Source organism: Psammomys obesus, unplaced genomic scaffold (genome assembly GCF_907164565.1).
Source record: "Psammomys obesus unplaced genomic scaffold, mPsaObe1.curated_primary_1811, whole genome shotgun sequence".
Lineage (NCBI taxonomy): Eukaryota > Metazoa > Chordata > Mammalia > Rodentia > Muridae > Psammomys > Psammomys obesus.
Window position 1 is genome coordinate 804,140 of NW_026590061.1, and position 26,943 is coordinate 831,082.

The 26,943-nt window shown below is 47.2% G+C and overlaps 1 protein-coding gene across 4 annotated transcripts in view; it reads left to right on the forward strand.

Moving 5' to 3' along the window:
* Positions 1 to 5,944, forward strand: part of Ipo8 (importin 8) — a 50,454-nt gene extending 44,510 nt beyond the window's left edge. For 2 of the 4 annotated variants that reach the window (XM_055605673.1, XM_055605675.1), the window contains exons 23-25: positions 1,432 to 1,629; positions 2,134 to 2,250; positions 4,066 to 5,944. In XM_055605673.1, coding sequence (XP_055461648.1) covers positions 1,432 to 1,629; positions 2,134 to 2,250; positions 4,066 to 4,085 — 335 coding nt within the window. In that variant the 3' untranslated portion in view covers positions 4,086 to 5,944. The remainder of the gene's footprint in view (positions 1 to 1,431; positions 1,630 to 2,133; positions 2,251 to 4,065) is intronic. The other 2 variants (XM_055605676.1, XM_055605674.1) reach the window with 2 other exon arrangements.
* The last annotated feature ends 20,999 nt before the right edge of the window (positions 5,945 to 26,943 follow it).

Genomic DNA, 26,943 nt, shown 5'->3' on the forward strand with positions numbered 1-26,943 from the left:
GGGTTGATTTTCATTCCCAATAGCAAAGAAGGCTTTTCTTTTTCTCTCACCCTCACCAGCGTTTGTTTTCTTTTTAAATTTTTTAATTTTTAGGATTTATTTATGTCTAAGATTGCAGAGTTCAGAGGAGGGTGTTGGATCCCCTAGAACTTGAGTTATGAGTGTTGTAAGCCTCCATGTGGGTGCTAGGAATAAAACCTCTTTATGGAAGAGCAGTCAGGCTCTTAACCACTGAGCCATCACTCCAGCCCGTACTGTTTGTTTCCTTATGCCGTGCTGACAGGGCGGACGGGCTGACATGGAGACTCTGTGCTGAGTTGCATTTCCCTCCTGGCTGGCGAGGTTGTTGGACATTTTCCACTTCTGTTGGTCATTTGCAGTAATTCATCTTTTTACTGTGTCAGTTCCACTGCCCATTTTCTGTTTGGATGGCTTGTTGACTAGTTTGAGCATTTTGGTATGAGTTCTTTTTCTTTTTGTTGTTGAGACAGGGTGGCCTCGAACTCACTCTGAAGCTGAGTCTGGCCTTGTCCTCCCACGTCAGCCTCTCAGGTCCCTGCCCGGCTCAGTGCAGCATGTTTGGTGGGACTAATTTTAAATGACTGCTGCTTAGGTGGGTTCATTCTGGGCTTTCCTCTCGGCAGGTTTAGTTCCCTGCCTGTGCCCTGTGCTGGTTGACACCAGGTGCATTCTTACCCTTGGAGCAAAGCAGAACTGAAAGTCAGTGGTTTGTACTTTGGCTTACTTTTATGTTTTCATGTGTGTGCAGGCTCACACGTGTGCGCATGCATGTGAAGGCTGCGGGACAGTCTTGGGGGTCGCTCCTAGGAGGACCTTGAGTGTTTGTTGTTTGTTTTGAAGACAGGGTCTGTACTAGTTTGGAGTTCACCGAGTGGGTAGGCTGGATGGTCAGGGGCAGCCCTGACATCCACTTGCGTTGAAGTGATGCCACCGTGCCTGGTGGGTTTGCTGCTGTTGTTTCGTTTTGAATATGCGTTCTGAAGACTGTCCTCGGGCTTGCATTGCAGACTCTTCTCTGACTGAGCTGCCGCTATCTAGCCATTGGCTTAGCTGTTTGTCAGACGCAGCCAAGCACTTATTTTCCTACATATTTGTGCTGTTTCTCTGTTAGCAGAGGTGACGGGTTTGGTCACTTGAGCACTTCATCACTGCTTTCTTGATGACGAAGAGAGCTGAAGTCACTGCTGCCGACAGCACACGGACGGGAATGTCTGCGTATGTGGGGCCTGCAGTGACAGTGTCCTGGGAGTAGGCGGCCGCCACACAGTGTTAGAGACGTCCAGTCCGGACCAGTCAGTGCACAGTAGAGATAGAGTTTACAAGTTCAGGTAGATCCAGTGCTGATTTCCTATTTCCAGAACAGTCGTAACCCTTGTTTTTTAATCTTTTACATAATCAATGGGTGCACAGAGGAGATTTCCAGTGAGGAGGAGGAGACCAACTTAAGTGCTCAAGCTATGCAGTCACAGACTGACAGAGGTGAGGAGGATGAGGATGCCGACTGGGATGAAGAGGTGCTGGAGGAGACCGCCCTTGAGGGCTTCAGCACCCCCCTGGACCTTGATGACAGTGTGGATGAGTACCAGTTCTTCACGGAAGCGCTGCTAAGTACGTCTCCAGCACCAGCCCCTCCAGGCCCTCAAACCCGAGGAACTTTTTAAGCATCGGTAGTTTCTCCCTGTTAGAAGTTGTTTTGGGATCTGCCCACATACTGGCATAGACTTTTAAAATGGTATCTTTTGTTTTAGAACTATCCAAACATACTTAAAATGACAAAGGTCAGCACAGCAATAACACTCACAGTGACCCCATTGCTGCAGCGGGGTGAACCCTGCGTTTCCCAGGTCAGTGTTAGGCAGCGTCTGTAGCTGGGAAGACTTCCAGAAGAGAGAAAAGACGGAATTAGGGGGAGCGCAGATCGCAAGAGTGGCTTTCCTTGGGGCTCAAGTGGGCCCTCAGAAATGATTGTCTGTTGGGAGCAGCTCCGTCACTCTGTTGTCTCACTATCTGACACAGTTTCACTGTGCTTTGGTAGTGTTGCTCGCTTTTCCTGACATAATAATGGTCACTGGCTTTCTTACTTTTCTCTGCCAACCCCCTGAAATGCTATAGCTGTGCAGAATCGGGACGCTGCCTGGTACCAGCTGCTGGTAGCACCGCTCAGTGAGGATCAGAAAAGGAAGCTGCAGGAGGTGTATACACTGGCAGAGCACCGAAGGACGGTGGCAGGTCAGTCCTCTAATGCTGTACTTACGGATTTAAGTGTCTGAAGGGCAGCCCTTCATGACAAAGCATTCTGCTGACCTGTGGCTGTTCTGGCTGTCTCTAGGCTGTCTGAACTTGTAATCTTGTTTGTACCTGTATGTGCTAGAGTTATGGTGCTCTTCCTCCGGGACTGTACGGCTGTTATTTCTTTCTTTTTGAGATGCTGGGGCTGGAACGCAGAGCTTTGTACGTGCTGGGCAAATAATCTGCCAGTGAGCTACAATCCCTAGGCTTCCTCTCTTTCCCTCTGTCTGTCTCTCTCTGTCTCTGTGTCTCTCTTTGTCTCTCTCTGTCTGTCTCTCTGGAGAGGAGGGTGGGGAGACAGGGTTTTAGTTGGTAGCTGGCCTGGAACTCACTGTGTAGCTCAAGCTAACTTCACACTCACAGTCCTCCAGCTTCACCCTTCCTGAGGGCTCAGATTCCAGCTGTGTACCACCATGCCTACCTTTTTTTCTTTCTTATAAGACCAGACGTTGGCTAGTGTAGCCTTGTGCTCCTCCTGCCTCAACTCTCTGGGTAGCTGAGATTACAGGTCCCAGGCCCAGTTTGGTGGCTTTTAGCATTTCACAGGTTAGAGTTATTACTGTTTCCCCAGTCGTGTCTCCTGATGTTCTGGAGAAGTAGGAGTTGGGACAAGTCTTGTTGAGAAAGCTTTAAGCAGCCCAGTCCCTGCCCAACAGCTCAACCGCAGCTGTTACAAGGAGCTTGTGTTCCTGAAAACTGGGCGCCATGTTGCTGAGTTTACTGTCCATGCCACCTAGCACCTAGGGGAACCAGCTTACGAGGAGGGAGGTTTATTTTGGCTCTCAGTTTCAGTCCCTGGCACTTGGCCCCATTGCTTTTGGGCCTCTGGTGAGGTAGTACCTCCTGGGGGGAGCGTGAGGCAGAGAAAATGGGCCTGGGAAGCAGAGGGGCTGGGGCCCTGGTAGCCCCTTTAAAGGCACGCGCCATGGGGCTGGAGAGGGGCTCTGCAGTAAGACTTCTTGCAGCTCTTGCAGAGGACCTGGGTTCTCAGCACCATGTCGGGTGCTTACAGCCCTGTAACCTGCTTTCCTTTTCTCATGCCTTTTTCCGGCTCCTGCACTCCTGCACACGTGGCATACACTCACAGGGACACATGCGTGTACACACACACACACACACACACACACACACACACACAGAAATAAATAAAAACAATCTCTAAAAGAAAAGCATACCCAGTCTTGTCAGTTCCTCTTAAAGGTTCTCCCACCTCCAGGAGTGCCAGCATCCGGCATTCGGACCCAAACCAGGGCAGGTTCTCATTTACATTTGTTGATTCATGTGTTGGCAACTTGTGGACTTTGAGTTTTTAAGGAGAGGTTGTTTGCGGGAAGACTGGTGACAGTTTCTCAGTGGGAGTTGTAGGCAGGACTCTTCCTCCCGGTCAGGGGGTGTGGGAGGGGAAGCTGGCATTTGTCCAGTGAGGAGTGGAGCCTGCAGCGACTAGTGTCCGAACTGTTTACGTTTCACGTGAGTCAGCATCGAGGTTCTCCGTGGGAAACGCTGCTCACCGCTGAGGTTTTGTTAGAGGCGGACACTCACCTAGGTGGCATGACCCACACCCCATCAGTTCTTTGGAAGTTGTAAATCCATAAAAAGAACCGGACATGGCAACAAGCCAGGAGGGAGGCGGGTCCTGTCCCAGCAGGCGAGGTGTAGCGTGCAGGAGGCTCGCGTGGGCGAGTGCTGAGCTGGCTCCCGAGGTGACACAGCACGCTTAGCGTCTCTATGTCTTCCCTCCGCCCTTTTCCATAGCAGGGAGGCTCCACATCTGAGGACGAGGGCGTCCGCTCTGCATTTAGCTTTGGAGTTGCTCGCAGCGACAACTGACTGGTGTGTCCACCGCTCACCGCTGCTGCTTGTGTCAGGACGAGGCCGCGTGGGAAGCAAGGGCTGTGCCGTGGCAACTGGTAGCCACGGCCTGCGCGCTCTCCTCGCTCCTCCTCACCCTGGGGATAGATACATTGACAGCTGCTGTAATGGACGAAACTCAAGAAACGCAGTCACTGACGGGAGAGGACGGAGCTCTGAGCTAACTGCGGAGGGCTGGAGGTGGGCGTCGGCGCATGCGTCTCAGGGTTTTGCCCCGAAGAATCAGTGGATTTCCGAGGATAACAGTGCCTTCTGTTGTACATGAATAATCAGAAAAACATTTTTGGAGTGCATTGCAATTTTTTTTTAAAGCATACAACATATTTCTAGATATCCTGTAAACCTTGGTCATTTCATCCGCATTTTCCTCTGCGCGTTGACTGACAGGCAGTTGTGCAAGTGTCACTCCGGTTTCACAAACGTCCCTGTTTCTCCGATCACCCGGTGCCCACAGGCTCCTTCAAGGGTTAGAACTCAACCAGCGGCTCTGGCTTTTTATACGACATCTGTGGCGCTCCTGAGAACGGTTATCGACCCCCTCCATCACGCTTCTCCTCTTGAATGTGATGATGCAGTCAGGATCACGAGTGTATGATTGCGCTGGGAGGCTCCCGGCGGGGCCTTGGTAGTCACTGAGCGCAGCAGCAGTGAGGGTCCGGGACCCTGTGCTTGGCTTAGACTGCAGGCCTGGGCACCCAGACAGGAAAGCACACTGGAGTCTGAGCAGGTGGTTTCTGCGTGAGGGCTGGGTGGGAGTCACCATTCCAGCCATGTTGGACAGGGCCCAAAGCATTTTGTGTATCTATCGTTTTCCTTTTCTCCTTCCAGCCCTCCCTGCTTTGTGATAGTTTTCCTCTGTATACAACCCAGGCTGACCTCAGACGGGTGGCCGCTCTCCTGCCTCAGCTTTGCAGGGGTTGGAATCTCAGCCACTACAAATGCTTGATATTTTTTTATTTAGTAAAAAGACCCAACAGATCCGCCTGCCTGCGTCCCCACTGTCTGTAATTTCTCCATCCTGACTTAGCCTCTTTGCTCCTCAGTTGTTTCTTTTTTAGATTCTATAAGGGTTGGTCCCTTGGTCAGCTGGGTTTGTAGGTGTCAGCATCGCAGGTGGGTTTTTCTGAACTGTTCAGGAGCAGAGCGTGAACCACAGTGCTTTCAGTTAACAAAATGAAAATGTGTCATCAGGCCTTGACATATTTATGGCTGTCATACAGACTATGTTTTTGTGAAATGCCTGCAGCTAAAATTTCCATCAGCAACTGGCAAGATTTTCTAGGTGCTTCCTGAATTAACAACCTCCCCTCCCCCCTTTTTTAAAATTTAGGTTATTTAATTTTTTGCAGAAGTAGCTTAAAAGCCATATGTTTTGTATTTTCCCAACAGTCGATTTTCAGGGCACCAAAGCTGCATGTCCCCAGCAGTGAGGGAAAGAGTGCATTGTGTGGGATTTTAGAGCTCTGAAATAGCTGGTTTCTCCCGTATCTCAACTGGTGTAATTGTAATATAGTATTCTGCCTTCACACTGGATCTCAGGGGCACGGGGTGGGAGGCGTTGCTTGGTGGTGAGTTGTCGGCTGCAGTATTAAAGGGAAGACTGATTCCTGCACAGCACCACACCTTGTTGTTGAAGCCAGAGTCAGTGTATGATTTTATTACCAGAAGTGCTAACCAGGATCAGATCTGGTTACCTTGGAAATGCAGGAACTTACATGAATGTACTGTAAAATAAAATGTGGCCTAATTCCCAGGAACTGAACTCTGCTGTGTGGAGTTTTCTGTTTTCTGGAATGTGGCATTGCCGTGTGTTCCTGATTTCATGGAGCCTGGGACTCGGAGCCTGAGAGCACAGGGAGACGTCAGAACCAGCAGCTCTGGCCACAAGCAGTGGGAGCATGGGGTTGCTTCTGCAGGCCATGGGAGTGCATCCTGGTAGGCAGATGCCAAAGGGGATGAGACAGGAGGATCAGTAGTTTGAGGCCAACCTGCACCGTTGGAGCTGGGCATGGTGACACATGCCTGTAATCCCAGCACTCGGTATCGGGCAGGAGGGTCATGTTGAAGGCCATCCTCATCTACACTGTGAGTGGGAGGCCAGCCTGGGGGATGTAAGGATATCTCAAAAATAAATGAGGAACTGAAAATGAAAAATAGTAAAAACTGAATTGAATATCATGTCAGAAAAGGGTTATACAATGGGTCAAATAAATTAACATGTCAACAGGACAAAAACATCATTATTTCAATAAACATGGAAAAGTATTAGATAAAATTTAGCATCCTCCAATAATAAAACCGTTAAAAATCAGGTATAGTTAGAATTTGCCTCAGCATAGTTCCATATGTGATAAATTCAGATAACACTATTAAATGGGGGAAGGCTGAAGGCCTTTCTTCTGAGAACTTGGAAGAAGACAAGGCTGCTAACTTTGGATGCTTTTATAGCCCTGAAAGGCCTAGTTTGAAAAATTAGGCAAGAAAAAGAAGAGGACACCTAAATCAGAAAGGAGATTCTTTATCTTTGCAAATAGCATGGTTTTTAATTTTTTCTGACATTTTTTTTTCATACAGTGTATTCTCGTTACGCTTTTTTTCCCTCCTCCAATTCCTCCCAGATCCTCCCCACCATGTGTTTTTTGTTACACTTTGTGTGTGTGCCCTGCCATGAAGGTCCTAGGATCAGATTCAGGTGTTCAGGCTGGGTGGCAATCACCTTACCAGATGAGCTATCTTGGGGGCTCAGCATGATTGATTGTACATGAAGAAAAATCTAAAGGCATAACTGAAAATCTGTTAGGACTGATAAAGAAGTTCAGCTAAATTGCAGAACATATGATTAACCTATCAAATTAGCCTATCTATCCATGAGTAATGAACTAGCTGAAAAAGCAGTAGTCATATTAATGAGTTACAAAAATAAATATCACCCCAAAACCTATAATAAATTTAACTGAGAACAAATTGTAATGAAGATAAACCTGATGAAAGAAACAGAAGAAAAAAACTGGAAATGCATTCCATGAGCACAGGGAAGATTACTTTGTGTGTGTACATGCGTGTGTGCGGATGAATGTGGGGCCAGAGATTAACATTGGGTATCTTCAGTTGGTTCCCACTTTTTGTTCGTTTGTTTTGAGACAGGGTTCTTCTGTGTGTAGCCCTGGCTGGCCTAGAACTTGCCTTGTAGCCCAGGCTGGCCTCTGCCTCCAAAGTGTGAGAACTAGAGGCGTGCAGCACCATGCCCAGCTCTCACTTTATTTTTAAGGCCTTGTGTCCTCTTAAATACCAAGGGTCCACCTGTCAGTGGCCCGTCTACCACCAAATGCTACTCAGACAAGTACTCTCTACTGGATGATGTTTCATGACTCCAAGATGGATCCCAGGGATTCCAAGATGGATTACCCATGATCTCATCCAATTGTCGTGTGTGTGTGTGTGTGTGTGTGTGTGTGTGTGTGTGTGTTAATGATGACAGCAAACAGGAGGCATTACAGTACAACATTTAAAGATTTTTGTCAAAGGCCTGTGTCTTCCATCTTGGTGGATGCTTGCCCTTCCTGTTTCAGCACTGTCCTTTGCTCTGATTGGTGCCCTGTCTTAAGCAGCTCCATGGAGAAGTCCAGGAAGCTCAAGCCTTCAGCCTCCTGCTGATGGACTCAGGAGTGTGGCATATGCTTCATTCCTTGGAATCCAGTGCTGAGTCCTGATCAGAGCAGTTAAGTCTGAGGGCACTTGTTTATGCTGCTATAGATAACAAATTGTTTATATATACAACTTAGGAGGAAAGGATGGCCCTTTTTTACTTCTCAAGAACAGTTTTTAATGATGCAGGGATTTGGGTATTAACCTTCAAAAAGTTTAAACGTGATATAACTAGAACCAGTTATAAAAACAGGCATTGTATCATGCGTTGCTTCAATTAGTTGGTTTAGTTTGGTGACTTAAGATTTTTGGCAGGGCAGTGGTGGCTCACGCCCTTAACCCCAGCACATGGGAGGCAGAGGCAGGCAGATCTCTGTGAGTTCAAAGCCAGCCTGTCTACAGAGTGAGTCCCAGGGCAGCCTCAGCTACCCAAGGAAACTTTGTCACAGAAAAACAAAAACAACAACACCGAACAAACCCAAAATGGAGATTTTCTGGCTGGAGAGAGACGGCTCCGTGGTTGGGAGAGCATACTGCTCTTGCAAAAGGCCTGGCTTCGGTTCCCAGCACCCACATGGTGCCTCAAACTGTCTGCAATTGTGTGCTCCCTGCATGCAGGCCGAACCCTCATACACATAAATTAGATAAGTCTTCAAAACAGAACGAATCGACAGAAACAAGATAGTCCGTTCTTACTATCTGGGTTGGCGAGGTGTGCTCCTTCGCCTAATCAGGGTGCGTTCACAGCTGCAGTTCGCTGCTTGGGTGCTTGGGGGCGGGTCAGCAGAGCAGCTGCACCCCCTTTCCCATGTGATCATTTGTCTCCACCCCCGTTGAGACAGGGTCTTCGGGTGTGGCCCAGCATGGCCTGGAACTGCAGTGACCTTGCTTCAGGACACAGGCATGTACTGCCTCGCCTGCCAGCCCATACATTCCCACACAATGACAGCTGCTTCGAGGGAGTCTAAGTTCAAACTGCATGTTGTGTTCCATCCTCTAAAGGCAAGTGTCACTGGGACGCAGTTGGCCTTACAGAGCAGGCCCAGCTCCCACAGAAGAGAGAAAGCCACCCCTGGTGAGTGGGGAGAGTCAGGCTGCACCAGAGTGTGGACACAGGCTGTTGCAGCTTTGGAGTCACTCCGGTAAACATCACCATTGTCGGCACTCTCCTAGCAACTCAAGTGCCTTCTACGTGCAAGATGCACGCACGTCTTCCCAAGACCTCTGAAGTCTCATCAAGTAATGGCATCACCCATAAAGTTCGCTATTTTATAATTTGTGTGAAGTGGAAAATTGTGCCGTTTTTGATGCAGAGACCCAAGAACTAAGAGGCTTTCTCTGTGTGTGCGTGCATGCACATAGACACATACCTCCATGTGACATACAAAGGTGAAAGAGAGAGTGTGTGTCTACCGATAGGAATGGTCTCCTGGGGTGGGCTGGCCCCTCAGGCCCTCTGCTCTTCTCACCCTGCTTTTGGATGCTGCTTTGCTCCGCTGCTTTTGAAAAGACTTCTATTCAGTTTGAAGTTTCTGTGTCTTCTAGTGGCTGGTACCTTTAAAAAAAGTTCTCTTTCGATGTGTGTGTTCACCCAGAGGTTTTTTTTTTTTTTTGTTTTTTTTTCAGAGATGCTGCCGCCTAATTTATACCAAATAATCTACAACTCTGTGGGGCAAATCTAACATAGTTTCAAAATCTGCAGGGTTTAGAAGAACGACAAGACACGGTATCAGTTTCCGTCTGGTGGTGTGACTATTGTTGGTGTCAGTGCACAGTTTCAGGGGTAAGGAGCTAGGCTGACAGTTTAAGACTGTTTTGGGCAAAGTCGGAAACCCACTTCAAAGGTCAGGAGCATGCAGGACAGTCTAATTAGCTGGGGATTTTCTCCAATTAGTCTCAGAGAAGGAAGTCACCTGCTTTCTAAGGGGACTGAGGGTCTCATTTGCTCCATTCACATTTGGTAGAGCTGGTCATTTTACTGAGTCAGTCTTAAGATTTCTTTACGTGTTACGTATGCAAATTCTTTATCAGCTATGTGTCAGTGGCTTGGAGCTGGTTTTTACTGCTTTGCGGGTTCTTCATGGGCTCTTCTATTAGGGTGTTCCCTGGCCCAGAGGCCTTCTCTTTTCAACTACGTAATCTCTTTTCTGCACCAACTTTGTCTCTGACCCTCCTCATCTCTCTCAGCCTCTGCTGGCTTTTTATATCCTCTCCTGTTCCCAGAAATCCAAGAGGCAACCTACACTGAAGGTCATAGGGGCAAGGCAGCTAAGAATTCCCAAAGATCCAGTTAAAGGGCTAGGCACACAAGATAAATCACACTGCAGTGGCTGATGTTTCTTTCTGTCTTTCTTTTTCTTTCTTTCTCTCTCTCTTCATTTCTTCCTCTTTTTTCTTCTTTTTCTTTTTTCTTTCTTAATATGAGTTGGGTTTTCATTGTGTGTCCCTGAATGGTATGGAACTACCTCTATTGATGAGAGCCAGCTTGAGCTCCTGAGCCTTCTGCACCCCCCCCCCAACCCGTTTGCTCTTACAAGTATACCCTTCCATGCCTGGATCAATAGTGTCTTTTGAGCAGCAGAATTTTGATATCATCCAATTAACCAGTTAACTGTTTATAGCTTGTGATAAGTTTTTGCCCAACAAGGACACCATTGTGGGATAAGCTTACTCCCCATCCCCCTTGAGACTAATCCCCTAAGGAAGTGATTTTACCTGAGATGAGATTCACAGAGGATCAAGTTAAATGAGGTTTGTGGGTACAACCTAATCCTAATGGCTGATATCCTTATATGACAGGGAAGTTTGAGGGTGAACACTGAAAGGATGCCATACAAACAGGAAGGTGTGGGGTCAAACCTTAACAAAATGACAGCTCCAGAAGAGAGACAAGCCAGAGGCCTGCTGGCCTACGCCTAGATTTGGGGCTTCCACCTCCAGAACCACAAAATGATGGGATTACTGCTGTTTAGAACTTTTATTTGGGGTAGGAACGGCTCAGTCAGTAAACAGCTCGACATGTGGGGACTCGAGTTCAAGGCCCAGAGCCCACGCAGGAAAGACGTGTGTGCTTGTCACCTCCCTGCTCAGTGTTGGGAGCATCCCAGAGGCCAGCTGATCTAGCCTAATTGGTAAGCTCCAAGCCAAGAAAAGGTCCCGTCTGAAGGAGCTGGACTGTGTTCCTGAAGATGCACAGAAAATGCACACCTGTGCACACATGCGCTCAGGTGAACACGCACACACATGCACTAAATAAAAGAAGATTCACTTTGTGCGACTTTGTTATCACAGCCTTAGCAGTGGTCGCTAGCTATGAAAATGTGCTTTTCATCTTTTTAAAAAGTCTGTTGCCATTTGGTAAGCCCGATCTCGAAGAGGCATGGAAGAGTTCTCGAGTTGGAAATTATTTCAGTGTGATCTTAAGGAGCCCGAAGATGCAGACAGTGCTAAGGTTTCTGTTGGACGACACTGCCTTGTTCCGGTAAGCTTGATCGTCCTCAGCGGACAAAAAGCAGTTCTGGCAGCAAGGAGCTGCAGTTTGCTAATCACTCTTCTGTGCTGTGTTTTCCTCCTTATCTGGGAGACCGCAGACAGGAGATTTTTGGAACGAAGGGAAAGTACTGAACTGTGTTTAGTATTGAGCATGGCAAGAAGGCTTGCGTGAGCTTGCAGCAGAGGCTGCTCTCAGAGCCAGCATGAGGCAAATAGTCTGTTGCTGTGGACCATCTGAATCCCACATCCCACACCTGGGACCAAAACAAAACATGTTTATATCCACAACAGAGCATCGTTTTATACTTGTATTGGCCATTTGTATCTTCCTCACAGAATACTTTAAGTCCTTTGCTCTGGCAAACTGGCATATCATTAACAATTAACTCTTATTTTAAATCCCCTCTGCAATGTGGGAAGAGCAATGGCTGAATCCGAGGCAGCAGAGGGCAGATGGTCCTTGCAAGGATTTTTCCGGCACAAGGGCATTGTGGCAGTCGGGAGCCAAGGAACATCAGTCACACCATGCAACAAACCTCACACAAGATTTATTGGGGAGAAACAGAATGACAGCTGCTTCTAAACCAGAAGGGAGCGTCAGTGGAGGCTTGGGGGAGGGGAGGGCTTTTATAGGGGTTTTGGCATGTTCACAGTGAGCTAGTGGAGGTAGTATTGCTTGGCCACCAACTTTGGAACTTTCTTTGGCTGTTAACACTGAGTCTGGGGGTAGGGATTTCCAAGTCTGGGAGCCGGGGGTGGAGGGAGGCCAGGACGAGGGTAATGTTCCCTTGGCCTGTTCCCTTAGTCCTGTGCTACCTAAGTAATGCTCCAGGAGAGTGCAGAGGAGCGCCAACCCCCTACAGAATTCACACCCTTCCCTAGCTTTGACCTTATCTCTGACACCCTCATCCTATACCTCACTCGGCAGTGGCCATCCCAGACAAGGGAGCTGCAGGGCCTTCACAGTTCTCGTTTCCTCAAGAAATTTGTATTGGTTTTCTCTGTGACCACTGTGTCTTCCTGATGGAGTCTGTGTATCTTTTATTAGGTTTGGGGAGAAGCTGGGAAAACTCACTCAGTGACAGAAGCTTGAAATGAAAGCTTGAAATGAGCCTGCAGGGAGGCGGCCAGCTCGGGATCTGAACCGTGTCCCTTCTGGGACCTTGTACAGCATATTTGAAGGATGAAACCATAGGGCAAGGGGGAGTGGGTTGGCTGTAGCATTGTCCAATCAAATTTTGACACAAGGGGTTGAGCAAGGCAGTTTCCATCTTGGTTTTTGCTTGGACTCAGCTGGCTAGTCACAGGAGTAAACATTGGTGACTGGGCCTTCTCTAGCTACCTGGTCAGGTCCCATCCTCAACGTCTGCTCCGTAGCTCACAGTGATCAGGGAACAATGGGGTGACAAGCTACTCATGGTCACGAGGTCATCATGGGTAGTTATATATATTTAAGATGTGTACTTTAGTTTTGATAACAGGCAACGTCTTCCTTTATATTCTGTACTGGTTACAGACAAACCAGAACCATCTGAAACAGCAGGACAAGAGTTGGTTTCTGGGCCTGGGGACATGAGCTCTGTCTGGCCTTGCCAGCAAGACGGAGAAGACGTCCCTGACTCAGACAGCTGTCTCCTTACACGTAAGACACGTGTTTTAAAGACTTTGTCATGCGCTTGCTTCTTGGTCTTTCTCTGGGACCTTTCTTTACGTTAATTTTTTTCCTTAAATGCGCCATAAGCCTCTGTTTCTTCGAAAACCTTGTGATGTTTTTGTTGGCTAAGGACGTGAATCAGACAGCATGGAAGCTCCTAGTATCTAATTCTTCCTTTTCCAGGTTTTGCTGTTTGGGGTGTTTATTTTGGTTGTTGTTGACTGTCTCTGAACTGAAAATCAGCATGAAGTCTAAATGTATGACGCTCTTAGGCCATTTCTTAGCCTGTGCCTTTCCTAGTGTGTGCAGGACAGCTTCCTATTTATGCAGTTGCCTTCATGGATCTTCGTCTTTAATTCCTGGCTCCCAGAACGGGAACAGAAACTAAAGTGGACAGTAGTTTTAACTCTTCTGGAAGTTGCTTCAGCTAGGAAAAGAGGGACTCACACTGACAAGAAGGTGTCACAACACCCTGTTTATATGTCTGCGATTAGAAGCAGCCATTAGCAATCAGAACACCGATCCTGACATAGGATGCAGGCGTGGGCTGCCTGTAAGCTTTATGTACTTACACATGGCGACCTGAGACCTGAGCTGGAGGCAAGCTGTGCAGTCAGCTGTTGCTGAATAAGTTTCTCCCTTGACTGAAAAGCTCCCTGCAGCATCCTTTAAGCAGAAAGGTAAACAACGCAAAATAGCTTCAGGAAGTCCCTGAAACTGACAAGATTCACTAAGCCCTTCCCTGCCAGGTAAGCAATAAAGGCTCAGAGTCTATTATACATGCCAAGCTGCAAAGAACATTCTTGAGCTCAGAATCAGAACCAGGGAGAAACCAGCTGGTTTAGAATGCATACTTGGAAAGCACACGCTAACCTACTGAATTGCCAGCCGGCTGTGCACCGTGCTCCAGAAAGTAAGGAAAGACACTAAGAAACAAGGGTCACACATTTGAATTAGCACCTTAGTGCTGACAGTTGGGTAAAAATGAGAAAAACAAAGCCGCTTAGTGCAGCAGGACTTCAGCTCATTGAACGGAGCTGTCATTGTGGTGTGCCCCGAAAGGGCCCCTCCACCTTGATCAGGGTGGTCACTGGAGACCAGAGCCTCACTCCACAGTAACACGCTCAGGGTACTAGGGGAAGCGAAGCCATTTTTAACCGTTAGGAAAAAAGGGCTGACAGTGTAGAGGATGTTTTTAAAGTCCCGGATCACCAGAAGTTCTGGAAGGCTGAAAATTTGGAGATTTACAGTCTCGCATCACACCTGTTCAAGCTCTCTGTGCTCAGGATTTTGGATAGAGCCTCCTTTAATAAATTTGGGGGCTGAGACGGCTCTGTGATCATGGGTTCAGTAATGAAGCAGAAGTTCAAGATGAGCAGTGACCAGCTGCCAGGGAGGTGGAGAGGAGCCGCCACCTCCTGCTTTTCTTTTTTTTTTTTTTTTTAATTTAATTTAATTTTATTTTATTAAGCCTCCTGCTCTTCTTAAGTCTGAGTGTGCCTCATCCTGAAAATGGGCCATAAAAATGTATCTCTTACACCGTGCAGCCTGGGTAAGACAAATGAGAGCTGTGTGTCAGCAGTCCAGATAGTGGAAGTCAGGGTATAAATGCCTGAGTCCGTTTTATTTTGGTGTGTGTGTGTGTGTGTGTGTGTGTGTGTGTGTGTGTGAACGAGTGTGTGACGAGAATGCAGAGGCCAGAGGCCAGCTTTGTGGAGTCAGTTCTCTTGTCATGGGATTGCATCTTGCACAGCATCTTGTCTGCTGTAAGTCGGCTTTTAAAAGTCGCAGGGCTTGAAGGAGAAACTCAGTCTGTTAAGGGGAGCTCTTTCTCCCACACTTTGTTAAAACCCTTTTATTGACTGTTTGTGAGCCTCACATCATGCACCCCAATCCCACTCATCTCTCCATCCCTTCACATCTGCTCTCTGTCATGGAAGCTGTGGTGTGTCACAGAGTGTCCCACAGTACACACCCATTTGTCCACACATCCCTAGTTGCAAATGTTCCTTGCAGTGAGTTGTTGGTTTGGTTCAAGGTTGTCTTCGGTGACGCCACCCATACTGGATCCTCACTGGGACTCCTCCTGGTTACCCTGCTGTTGTCCTGTGACAGAGATCCTGCAGCCCTCTCACACGCTCCGTCAGTTCACAGATGGGGTAGAATCTGGCAACTCCTGTCCTGAGCCTGGGCCTGGGTGTCTTGCACTGTTTTTTTGTTTTGTTTTTTGAGTCAGTTTTTGGCCTGTGTGGCAGCTGCCTGCCCTTGTGTCCAGTGTTTGGGTAGTTTGTGGTCTAGGCCAGATTGAGATTCCACAGCTGCTTTATAGCTTGTGTGTGTATCTGTGTGTCTGCTGGGGTCTGAAGTGCTAGGTAAATACTCTACCACTGAGCTAAACCCCTAACCCCAATAAAGCTCTATGGAAACAAGCAAAAAAATGTCTTCAGTTAGATTATGCGAGTATGTCTCTACCACTATGGGGTAGAGGAAATCACATATAAACATGCAAATGGTTATGTGATGATTGCTGGAGCCTGCTGGCAGAGTCGAACAGTACCTGAGTGGGAGTGAGGACAAATCACACTACACACGGGGTCGGCTTGAGAGGACTGTCAGTCTGACTGAAGCAGCGAGGGTTTATTCCAGGGTTCATTATTTATAGGCAAAGCAAAACCAAGTCACATCAATACAAATAGAAAAAGGTGTGGAAACACCTAACTTCTTTTCAAAAACTACTTCCCCAGGTGAAAACATGACAAAGCAGCTTAACAAGCAGCTCTCCACACCACAGTGTGAGTGAGTCCTGGTGATCCAACTCAGTCAAGGTTGGCCACAGGTGTGTTGCTTTAGTAAGAGGCCGTTTGTGTTCAGGTGCTGGAGGCTTCGGGTTACCTGGAGCATCCTGGACTGTTTCAGGCTGGCTTTGTCTGTAGCTGCGGCCCAGGGCTTCCACAGATGATCACTGTCAGTTTTTATTATTTCCAATAATGCACATCCATTCATTGTCCCTTTAATGCAGAGCACAGGCTGCTGATTGCTGAGTGGCGGGAACGGGGGCGTGTGCTTTTCCTGCAGGGAGCGGAGAGTGAACCTACCTCCTGGGAATCTAGGTGACTTCTGTGCTCCTGTAACCTGAGCCTACAAGAAAGCTGTTATGGAATTGCTAAGAAAAAACATTCAAAAATTACATGTGTGTGTGTGTTTCTGTGTGTACACTTGTGTCAGAACATGTGTGTAGGGATCAGAAGATAATTTTCAGGAGTCAGTTCTCTGTGGATCCTGGAGATGAAACTCTGCTCACCAGGCTTGGTGCCTTTACCCACTGAGCCATCTCAGCAGTGCAGAAACACATTTTCTCCTCTCATTACTATTATTGCTGTTGTTAGTATTTATGTTGTGGTAAAATACACATGAAGACAGGGGCAGGAGAGATGGCTGCTCTCACAGTGGACCTGGGCTCAGTTCCCAGCTCCCACATGGCAGCTTCCACTGCTTGCAACTCCAGTTCCAGGGGATCTGACACCCTCCTTTGCATTAGTCAGGGTTCTTCAGAGGAGCAGAATTGATGAATGAATTATATGTGTTAGAAGGGGATTTAATACAGTGGCTCCCAGGCTGCAGGCTGGCTAGTCCAGCAATGGCTGACTCCCTGTGGAAAGGCTAAGAATCTGACAGTTGTTCAGTGCAAAGGCTGGCTAGCTCAGTGGAGGTTGGAATCCCGGGGAAGAAGGTTGTGATACCAGCAAAGGGATGCTTAGCAGCAGGAGGGGGGCACAGCAAGGGTGTGGGCAAACAGGCAGAGCGCAGAAGCCTCCTCCTCTGTAAGCTGCAGCTAGAGGGCATCCCAGACTTAAGATGCGCCTTCCTGGGCACTTCAGGTGATCAGGGTTTAGAGGAGTCTTCACCTTCAAATGACCCTAACAAGAATATCTCACAGCTGTGCCCAGCTGATCCCCGACGTGGTCAGGTTGGCAACCGGGATCACACTCTTCTGGCCTCCACAGGCCTCAGTTAACACGTTTACATAAATATTCACGCAGGCAAAGCACTCATTTACATAAAAAGTCAAGTAAATAGAGACAACCCTTGTCAAGGAGCCCGTACTCATACTTGGTGTGAACCATCTGTTTCTAAGTGGCCGCTCTTGCATTTAAATGTGCGATAAAGTCTTTTCATAATAAACTCTGTTTTTAAAATGCAACTCACCATTTGTTGGAAGGAGTTGTTTCCCATGAGCCCCTGCTTGTACACCTGCATAAGGAGGTGATGGTAACGGCAGCTCCAAGAGACCCAGAGATCATTTCCGCATTTAAATGAACATTGACTGGCTATGTCGGAGCCTGACTCGGCCACCGAGCTGAAAGGGTTTATGTTTTTAGTGCACAGTGCACTAACTAGAATACCTTTGAACTGAGCTTCTGAGATGGCTCAGAGGCAAGAGTGTAGCCTGTGTGGGTCTGATGACCTGAGTTTGACTCCCAGAACCCACAGTGGAAGGAGAGAAGCAGTTCTGAAAATTGTCCTCTGACCTGTTTGTGCGCACACACACACACACACACACACACACACACACACACACACACGATGATGATGATGATGATAAACAATGATAGGATAAAAAGTCATATGAACCATAGTCCCTCTTAGCGGAAATGTGAAGTCCAGGACTGCAGAGCAGAGGCCACCTCTCTTGTCTGGACAAGGCAAAGCTTACTCTGGAGGCTGTTACCGCTTTTGGGTGGTAACTGTGTCTTTCTGCCACTGGCGGGGTCCAGCTTCACCGTCTTAATTCAGGCTAGTCTGTAGAGAACCGGCACGCAGGAATGAAGGAAGGAGAAAGGGGACCATCGCTGCTCCAGGCCACCACATTCCTGCAGTACAGCAGCTGGCCTTTAGGTAAACAGAGATTTACTCTGGGTGTGCTTGGAGGGGTGGCAAATATTTGCACAAAAGTCTCACAAAGTGATAGAAAAGACTTATGTTTGATAGTTCTCACAGTACATGGAGAGTACGGAGGCTCCTCAAAGAGGAATAAGCTGGAATTACAGATGATGCAGCAACCCCACTTCTGAGTACAGACTAAAGGGCAGATGCTTCTGTGCCAAAATCCTCTGCAATCCAGCTGCTAATGGGAATCATTGGCCTGAGTCAAGGTATGGAAAAAGCCCAGCTACATTCTTAAGGATGAATACATAAAAAGATATAATTTTGATGAGGGAGAAATTCAAAGTAATAGGATTGCTGTTACAAAGATTTACTAATAGATTTATTTAGGAGGCATTACATTACACAGTCAAGGGAGCACTGATCCCCAAACACCCCAGATAAGTAGTGTGCAGACCAGGCCTGTTACAGATAAGCAGGGTTCATGATGCTAGGGTGTAAGCGTCTGTCTGCCAGACTAGCTAACCATTAGACTCATCTGCTGTTGTAAATTTAAAAGGTCTGGCCTAACAAATGTTTATTATTAGGCTACAATTATTATGGTGGTATTATTTAACCTGCTGTCACAATCAGATAAAACATAGACACCCATTAGATTTTATAATTTGCCTTAAAATGTTATGCCCAGTTTGTGAGATACACAAAGACCACCAGGAATGGACTGCAAATACATAAGGGTTTATTGTATACATGTTCGAACACGGGCCACAAACTTCCTGTGGAAGCAGGAGAGGACCTAGGGGAATAAGATTTTTTAAAGTGAAAAAATGCCAGCAGGGACTTACATGCTTTGGCATTACATGATTGGGTAAGGGAAATTGACTTTTGAAATGATTAGTTTACTTTAGGCGTCAAGACCATACTTGGTTCTGGCCTGGCCATCTGGGCTGGTTTCCTAGCAACTATATCTCTAGTGTGCAGGAAAAGAATTCCGTAAAGCTAGTTCCTTTCCCCAGGTGGCTGGATAAATCTACACCTGGCTATCCTTTGTTCAGGTTTATGCTTTAAACTTTGAACAAATACCCAAAATTCTTTGGTCTCTCAGAACACTGGACAGATAATTCCTTCTACACCATCAATAACCTCGCCATCCACCTTCCAGCCCCATCCAATGCCTTCTGCCTTAACATCCTCATCTGGGCTACCTTCCCTCCATAATCTTATAAGTACTTGTTTGTGTTTCAATGCCATTATGAGTCCTTCCTCATGGCCCATGTGGTTTCTTCTTCCCGCTAACCCGCTGTGGCATCCTCCTTCCTCCTCTCTTCCCATCCGTCTGTCTCCTTCCCACGGTTCTCATGTTCTCAAAGCCTGGGAACCTTAGCCATGCCAACCCCATTCTGCCCTGCCCAGGTTTTAGACCTGTAATCAGCCAATCAGGTATACTGTCTTAGGCAGGTTTACACAGCAGGGATAGGTGTGTCCAGGCAGTAACCAGATCTTGAGGGCCAGTAATTAGCATCAAAATACAAGCATCAGGCCAACCCCCAACACTCATCTAACAGGAAGCTCATGGACTCAGTGCAAGGTCATAGCCAATGTTCAGTCTTGGGCAGCCATAGAGCCCCCAATTCTCGTTTTGAGAAAAGCATAACTCTGCTAGATGGGCAAGATGGCCCCAGCCGACAACTACTCCAAAACAGCAACACAGTGTTGTCCCTGCGGAGTAACGTCTGACCAGGTGGCTAGACCACAGTCTCCTGCCCCTGTTTATTGTTCCGAGCACAACCTGGGGCAAAGCCTGAAAGAGATGGTAGCAAGGGTAAGACTCGAGGGCCTGCAGTGTAACACAGTGCGGCACGTCTCACATAAGCGTGGATCTCAGGAGTGAGTCTAGAACAAGAAGGTGGCGTGATGATTCCCAGGCATGGTCGAGTGCAGACTTAGAAGTTGGTCAAAGGCACAGGGTGTCAGTTACTCGGGAAGAGTAGTTCTGGAGACTTCAGCATTGTGGCTCTAGCTGACATGTTGCATTCTTGAAACTAAGGACAGACCTCCAGTAGTCTCACCCTGAAAACCGGAACAAACCAGAGTAGTGGTTGCTATTGGTGGTAACTGCTAAAGCTGGTGAAGCCAATCATTCACAGTGTGTTAAGACCTCATGCAATAAACATTAAATGTATACAGTTTTTGTAAACATCTTTCTCTGGGAAGACCCTCTGTGTGTGTGTGTGTGTGTGTGTGTGTGTGTGTGTGTGTGTGTGTGTGCGCATGTGTGTGTGCTGGGTGATGAAGACTTCAGGTTCATGAAGATGATGGTTAAGGCTTTCGTTGATATTTTCCTTGCTGTGGAACATTTCCACAGCCCTAAGCTGGTAACACAGTTTTCTCTTCTTGAAACAGCCAATCTGCATTCCCTGCTCCTAACCCCACTCCAAGCAGGACACAGGTTCCTAAGGGTCCATCTGAGTGGCGTAACTGCGCCCACCCTGTGCGCACACTTCAGTGTTGTCACTTTTGGCTTACGCAGTAATTATTGGTATGCATTCCTCCAGGGAGGAGTGAGCCGTAACCACACTGCCTCCGAGAATGCACATAGATTCAAATGCCGTGCTTAGTCTGGCTTGCAGAATGAATTAACGTTTAAAATCAGTTGCAAACATTAAAATTTTTACATGGACCCAGCGTTTCGACTTCTCTTGGGAAGCTGGAAGATCTGGCACCTGAGGCTCCCAGTTGCTTAGGCATCGAGAGCTGGGCTGACTGCGTGGTCCTCAGCTCAGTTAACCCGCCACCTCGGGGCATCATGCGGGAAACTGGGAGACTCCCAAGCTTTGTACCCGTTACCCCAAACTCATTGTTGGATGAACCACGCAACAGCAGAGCAAGCTGGTCGGTCTGCCTGTTTATAACCCGCTCTTCCTGTTCACAGTACCCGCTGCTTCAGGCCTTCACCCAGCTTCAGCAGTCACAGGACAGTGCTCAGTCTCTCTACTTCAATCGTGGAGAACCTGCCGCTGCCCCATCCCTGGTCATGATTCTATAGCTTTCACGGCTGGCTGGTGCTCATATTCCTTTTACCATAGTCTCAGGGTTTGCTGCCCCTTAATTCACCTTAACTGGTTTTTCTTTTCTTTTCCTTCCTTCCTTCCTTCCTTCCTTCCTTCCTTCCTTCCTTCCTTCCTTCTTTCCTTCCTTTCTTCTTTCCTTCCTTTTTTTCTTTCTTTCCTCCTCCTCCTCCTTGTGCTGGTGTTTTCTTTTAGTTATTTTCTCATTGCTGCAAACAAATACCAAACAAGAAGCACTCAATGGAGGAAGAGTGTGTTTTGGCTCATGGTTTGGGGAGAAAGTGGCAGGGGCTCCATGCAGCAGGATCATGAGGCAGAGTCTTCACTTATTGGCAGAACAGAGAGTAGGTAAAAGAATGTCAGCCCCGGCTCTTTTCCTTTTTCTCCTTTTTATGCAGTCAGACACCATAGCCTGGGGAATAGTGACACCACGTTAAGTTGGGTCTCCCTTCCTCAGTTAAATCTTTCTGGAAGCTTCCTCACAGACTTGCCCAGACCTGTGTGATTCCAGGTCCAGCCAAGGTGACAGTGATTTCCCATGGCCTCGCACAGGACTAATTTGCTTTTTGGAGGAAGCTCTGAGTCCATTTAAGGAAGCCTTTGGGTAGCTCTGGCTTAGGTAGGTTCTTTCATTTTTTCTATACTGCCTTGCTCTTTGTTTTCAAACTAATGCGAGGCAGGACAGTGTGCTCTCTGCAAGGCCATCTGGGCCGTTAAGTCACAGATGTGCTGTGAATCACCGGGAAGCACTTGCTGCTCTAACCCAGGCCAGAGCAAAGGCAGAGCTCTTGGTGACAGCTGCCTTAATTATTTCTCTAAGAGCATTATGCTCTGCAGAAAAGGATATGGCACAGCGCCCCATAGCTGACCTGTGTCTACTGGTCACGTGCTCTGCTTGCCAACATTTACTGCACAAGCCGGTAGATTTCACACTACACATTTTATAAATTAACATCATCTGTCAGATTTTTTTTGTACTGCTACATTATGGTTGGGGGTAGGGAACTAGCCATTTTTAAACTACTAAGGTTCCACCTCCACTTGACAATCCACAACTTCCTGGAGGAGCTCTGAAGGTCAGTCTGAACCACCGAGGCAGCCCAGCCCAGCAACGTTTTCTTCAGCACTCTGAGAAGTTTTCATTACCAGGCAGCAGCTTGCTGCTCTGGGGTACTCAACCAGAAAAATGAAAAGGGAATGAAGAGTGAAAATTAAATTAACACATCCTCAGAGATAACACCTTTAGCTCATGAATAAACATGTGCTAGAAATTCCAGTTAGGTGTTGTCAAGATCTAAATGTCACCCCACCTTCCATACCTGTTAGCACTGACACCACGTCTGCAAAGCAGTGCTCCAAACAGTCTGAAAGACCTGGGATTCCAAACACTGGTATCACTGATATTACAAACATTTTCCTGAAAAGACACATTAAAAGTAACTCTCTAATACTACACCTTCGAGAAGTAGATATAGCAGAAAACAATAGTAGCAAAATTACCCATTTAAATTTTCTTTCCTCAAAAATGTCAAAAAATTTTTTGAGACAGGGTCTTTCTAGGTAGCTCTGGCTATCCAGGAAGTTAAGTAGACCAGGCCGGTCTTGAACTCACATAGATCCACCTGCCTTTGCCTCTTGAATGCTGGAATTAAAGGTGTGGCACACATTGTATGTTTTAAACTAAAATGTTTTGTTCCATTTTTTGATATCTGAGCTTTTCAACTTTTAGCATCTGAAAAGGTGATAAGGGAGTCTAAGTGACTGTGCATTTTAGGAATAAATAATCTTTCCAACAGCTTCAGTTTCAAAAATGCCCATAAAACTGTGGTGCAGGGAAGAGTTGCCAGCAAGTGGCCTTCTTCTCCACAGGTGTGTGGCTCATGTATAATCCCAGCACGTGGAGGCTGAGGCAAGAGGATGACTGTGAGTTTAAGAACAGTGTATTTGTTATTTTTCTGTTCCTGTGGTAAAATATCATGACCAAAAGTATGGTGGTTTGAATAGGTTTGGCCCCTATAGACTTGTGTGTTTGAGTGCTTGGCCCATAGGGCGTGGCACTATTAGGAGGTGTGGCCTTGTTGGAGTAGGTGTGGCCTTGGAGGAGGTGTGGCCTTGTGGAGGAAGTGTGTCACTGGGGGTGGGCTTTGAGATCTCATATATACTCAAGCTACAGCCAGTGCAGCTCTCAGTCTCTCCCTGGTGCCTGCAGATCAAAATGTAGAACTTTCAGCTTCTTCTTTAGCATCATGTCTGCCTGCACGCCACTACGTTTCCCACCATGATGATTATGGACTAAACCAGCCCCAATTAAATGTCTTCCTTTATAGGAGTTGCCATGGTCTTGGTGTCTCTTCACAGAAGTGGAATATTGCTGTGATAGGCCTGACCATGCTTTTGTTTGGAGGAATGTGGATTTAGATTAACAAAACCGTAGTATGCTTTAAGCAGGGCTTAACGGGCCTCGCTAGTAGGAACATGGAAGACTGTGGTACCTAGGGTGGCTTGAACTGTGGGGGCCTGGCTCAAGAAGTCTCAGAGAGGAATTTTAGTATGGTGCCCAGAGATCATTCTTGTTATATTTTATTGAAGAATGTGGCTGCCTTTTGTCCTTGTCTGATGGGTCTGCCTGAGTCTAAACGGAAAAGATTTAGATTTTGCAGTAAGCAATCTCAGCGCGGCCTAGAGTGGACTGTTGGGTACTACTGTTCACTCTTGAGAAGAGCCTTCTGATGAAATGGAGCAAGCTGAGCAAGGAAAAATACAAAACAGAGTGAGGAGAAAGCAGCAGGCGTGGAGTGGAGCTAAGTCCTATGTTCAAGGAGAGAAAGAGATTAAGAAATGGAATAAAGGGAGTGATGACCTCGGATGACCCCACCCAGGTAATCTTCCTGCTGTGAAAAGGAATTAAAGAAAAGTTTGGGTTGAGGCCTGGTGGCACAGGCCTTTAATTCCAGCAGTCAGGAGGCAGAGGCAGGCGGGTCTCCGAGTTCTGGTCAGCCTGGCCTGCAGGGCAAGTTCTAGGACAGCCAGGCTCAGGCAGTGGAGGAAACCATCAAAAACAGAAAGCTGGTGACGATGTAATTGAAAGAGAGTCCATGTTTCAGCTCCAGCAGCAGCAGAATTTGGCAGCTTCTGTCATGTGGTTCTGGGTTTTACTTCCATGTGTTATGCCCAGTTTGTGAGACCCCCAAACACCACCAGGAATCGACTCTGCTGCAAAACACATGAGGGTTTATTGTATACAAGCTTGAGCCCAGGTCGAAAGCTCCCTGTGGAAACTGAGAGGTATATGGCCAGGCAGTCTAAGGGAACAAGGTTTTTAAAGGAAAAAACCGCAAGCAGGGAGTTACATGCCTTGGTGTTACAGGATTGGGTAAGGGAAACTGACTTTTGAAATTAGTTTAGTAAAACGTAACTAATAATAAAAAAAAAGAAAAAAAAGAAATTATTAGTTTACTTTAGGTGCCAAGTCCATAAACGATTCTGGCCCGGCCATCTGGGTGGGTTGCTAGGAAACGGTATCTCTGTAAGTGGTTTCAGCCTTCTGGGCCTGTTTCCTAGCAACTGTATCTCTGGTGGGCAGGAAAAGATTGCAGTGAGGCTGGTTCCTCCCCACAGGTGTCTGGACATGTCTCCACCTGTCTGACTTTTGTTCAGGCTTGTGCTTTAAACTTTAATTCAATAATTAAGAAACACATTTTCAATTCTTTGGTCTCTCACATGGTGTCTCTTCACAGCAATCAAACCCTAAGACAAAACGATAGGGAGAATGGAAGGAGGGAGAAAGAGAATAAGTAAAATGTACCTTAAAAGGAAAAAAAGAAAAAGAAAAAAGAGCTGTGTTCTGATTCTAGCTTTCTGCTCATGGCTTACATCATTTTCACTCTACTGCTTGGAATCCATAGAGGACCACGCCCTGGCCATCACCTCTCTGCGCAGGCAGATGCAGCGTGAAGCAGCAAGTTATCCCACAGGCTCTTAGATTTACAGGGTAATACGCAGCTGATGAGCTGTCAAGGAGGGAATTAGTTGTTGGAGGAGGTGTTGAATGATTATTAATATCTAATATTGATTCATATAGTTATTAAGGCGGCAGTTATTCCTTAACCCACTATTACATAAACAAAAGAAATGGAAACCTGTTAGATTTTGATAAGTCTTAAGGTACTGGGGCTGGGCAGTATTAACCCTCTAAGCCATCTTGTCTTCTTCCCAGCAACACCGCCATAAATACTTTCACATATTTTCCATTTGGGCTGCTTCTCTCCATCATGCCAAACCTCAGAGCAAGCTCCTCCTGGCCACAGGGTTCTAGTTCAGGGTGACCCACATTCGACATGCTCCTTCCTCCCTCTCTCTCCTCAGGGTCCTTCTCTGACTTCCAAAACCCATGACCCCAGGCTCTGCCTACCACTTCCCTGCCCAGCCCAGATGTAGGCAACTTTATCTGCCAATCAGGGACAATTTGGGAGGCAAATTGTTATTTTGGGTAGGTGAGAATTTGCTATAAGCATCTTGGGAGCAATCAACATTTGAGAGCACAGTATCTCCAGATCAGCCCCAGCACATTCCTCAGTCATCTGTCCCCACTGCCAGATGCCTTCCCGTCAACAATGAAAGCTCAGGACAGTGAGTGTGCTAATTCTTCTGGAGAAGCGTGCAGTTCAAGTCACAGCAACTCAGAGCACAGCGCTCTCTCCACCAGTTTCCTGCGTCCCTGGAATGGACATTCTGTGAGCCACACTCTTCGGGATCAGCTTTGCACTTAATCTTCCTTGAAGACTTGATTCATTCTCTTCACCTGTCTTCCCAGAAAATGTCCCTCTTCCATCTCCCAGAGTGTGGCTGACAGGATGTGATCAACATAATTTTTTTTTAAAGTGAGAAATGCCATTTAAAAGAGGAAATGCCAAGATTCCAGAAGCCAAGGAAAACCACGACATAAGCCGGGCATAAGCAAGGAGGTGGAGCTGGAGGCGACTTCCTGTTCTCAGTGTTCTAGAACTGGACTCCTGTGGGAAGGTGCTTCAATTCCACCTGCTCACAGGACAGCAGGGTTCAGGGACAGCCACACACTGACCACTCAAACACCAGACTCCGACTGAACGCTGAACAAACCTGACAGTCAGGGACATCTCTGGTCTCAGGAGCCAGAATGTGACCCCGAGCCATTTTCAAAGTGAGTTTTTAAAGGGGAAAACTACAAACAAGCAAGAAAGATAATTCTTTTTCAGGTTCAGTGTGTTCATCCAAGTAAGAAGAATTATTTTTTGCTTCAACTTCATTGTATTTAGGTAACTAGTCAGAACACTTTAAGCTGATTGGCTGGGATTTAGGGTAGGGAAGCTCTGGGGAGCTATCCAGCTCACCGTGGGCTTTTGGCGTCTTAGCAGCCCCAGGGCTGTCTCTTCTCCTGGGCTGTGGACACTGAATCTGGGGTCCCGACTGGTGATTGTTCCTTGCCAGGTGAGTTCCCCAAACAATAGGTTCCCTCTCAAGAGGGTGCCTGGTCAGCGGCCTCTGACTGTGAGTGTCCCTCTTCGCTGCTGGCTGATGCAGATGTGGGGGAAGCCGGTGACAGCGAGGTCACGCTGGACACAGGGATGCCCGACTCACCTGTGTGCGCCTTCAGCTTCTCCTGGTCCCACCGGAGAGCCCTTCTGTCCTCTCTGCAGTCCCGCTGTCCTGCCTCTTCCAGGACTTTCTGAAGTGCTTCCTCTTTTTCTCTTTGGAGCAGAATTTATTTTTTTCTCCCTTCTGCTGTTTTAGATTTATTTTTTAAAATAAATTTGTGACTGTGCCTTGCTCTTGGGTCCCCAGTGTGTGTGTGTGTGTGTGTGTGTGTGTGTGTATGTGTGTGTGTATGTGTGTGTGTGTGAGTGTGTGTGTATGAGTGTGAGTGTGTGTGTATGAGTGTGTGTATGTGTGTATGAGTGTGTGTGTATGTGTGTGTGTGTGTGTGTATGTGTGTGTGTGTGTGTGTCCTGCACTAAGAACTGGACCGGAAGGGCGGTTAAG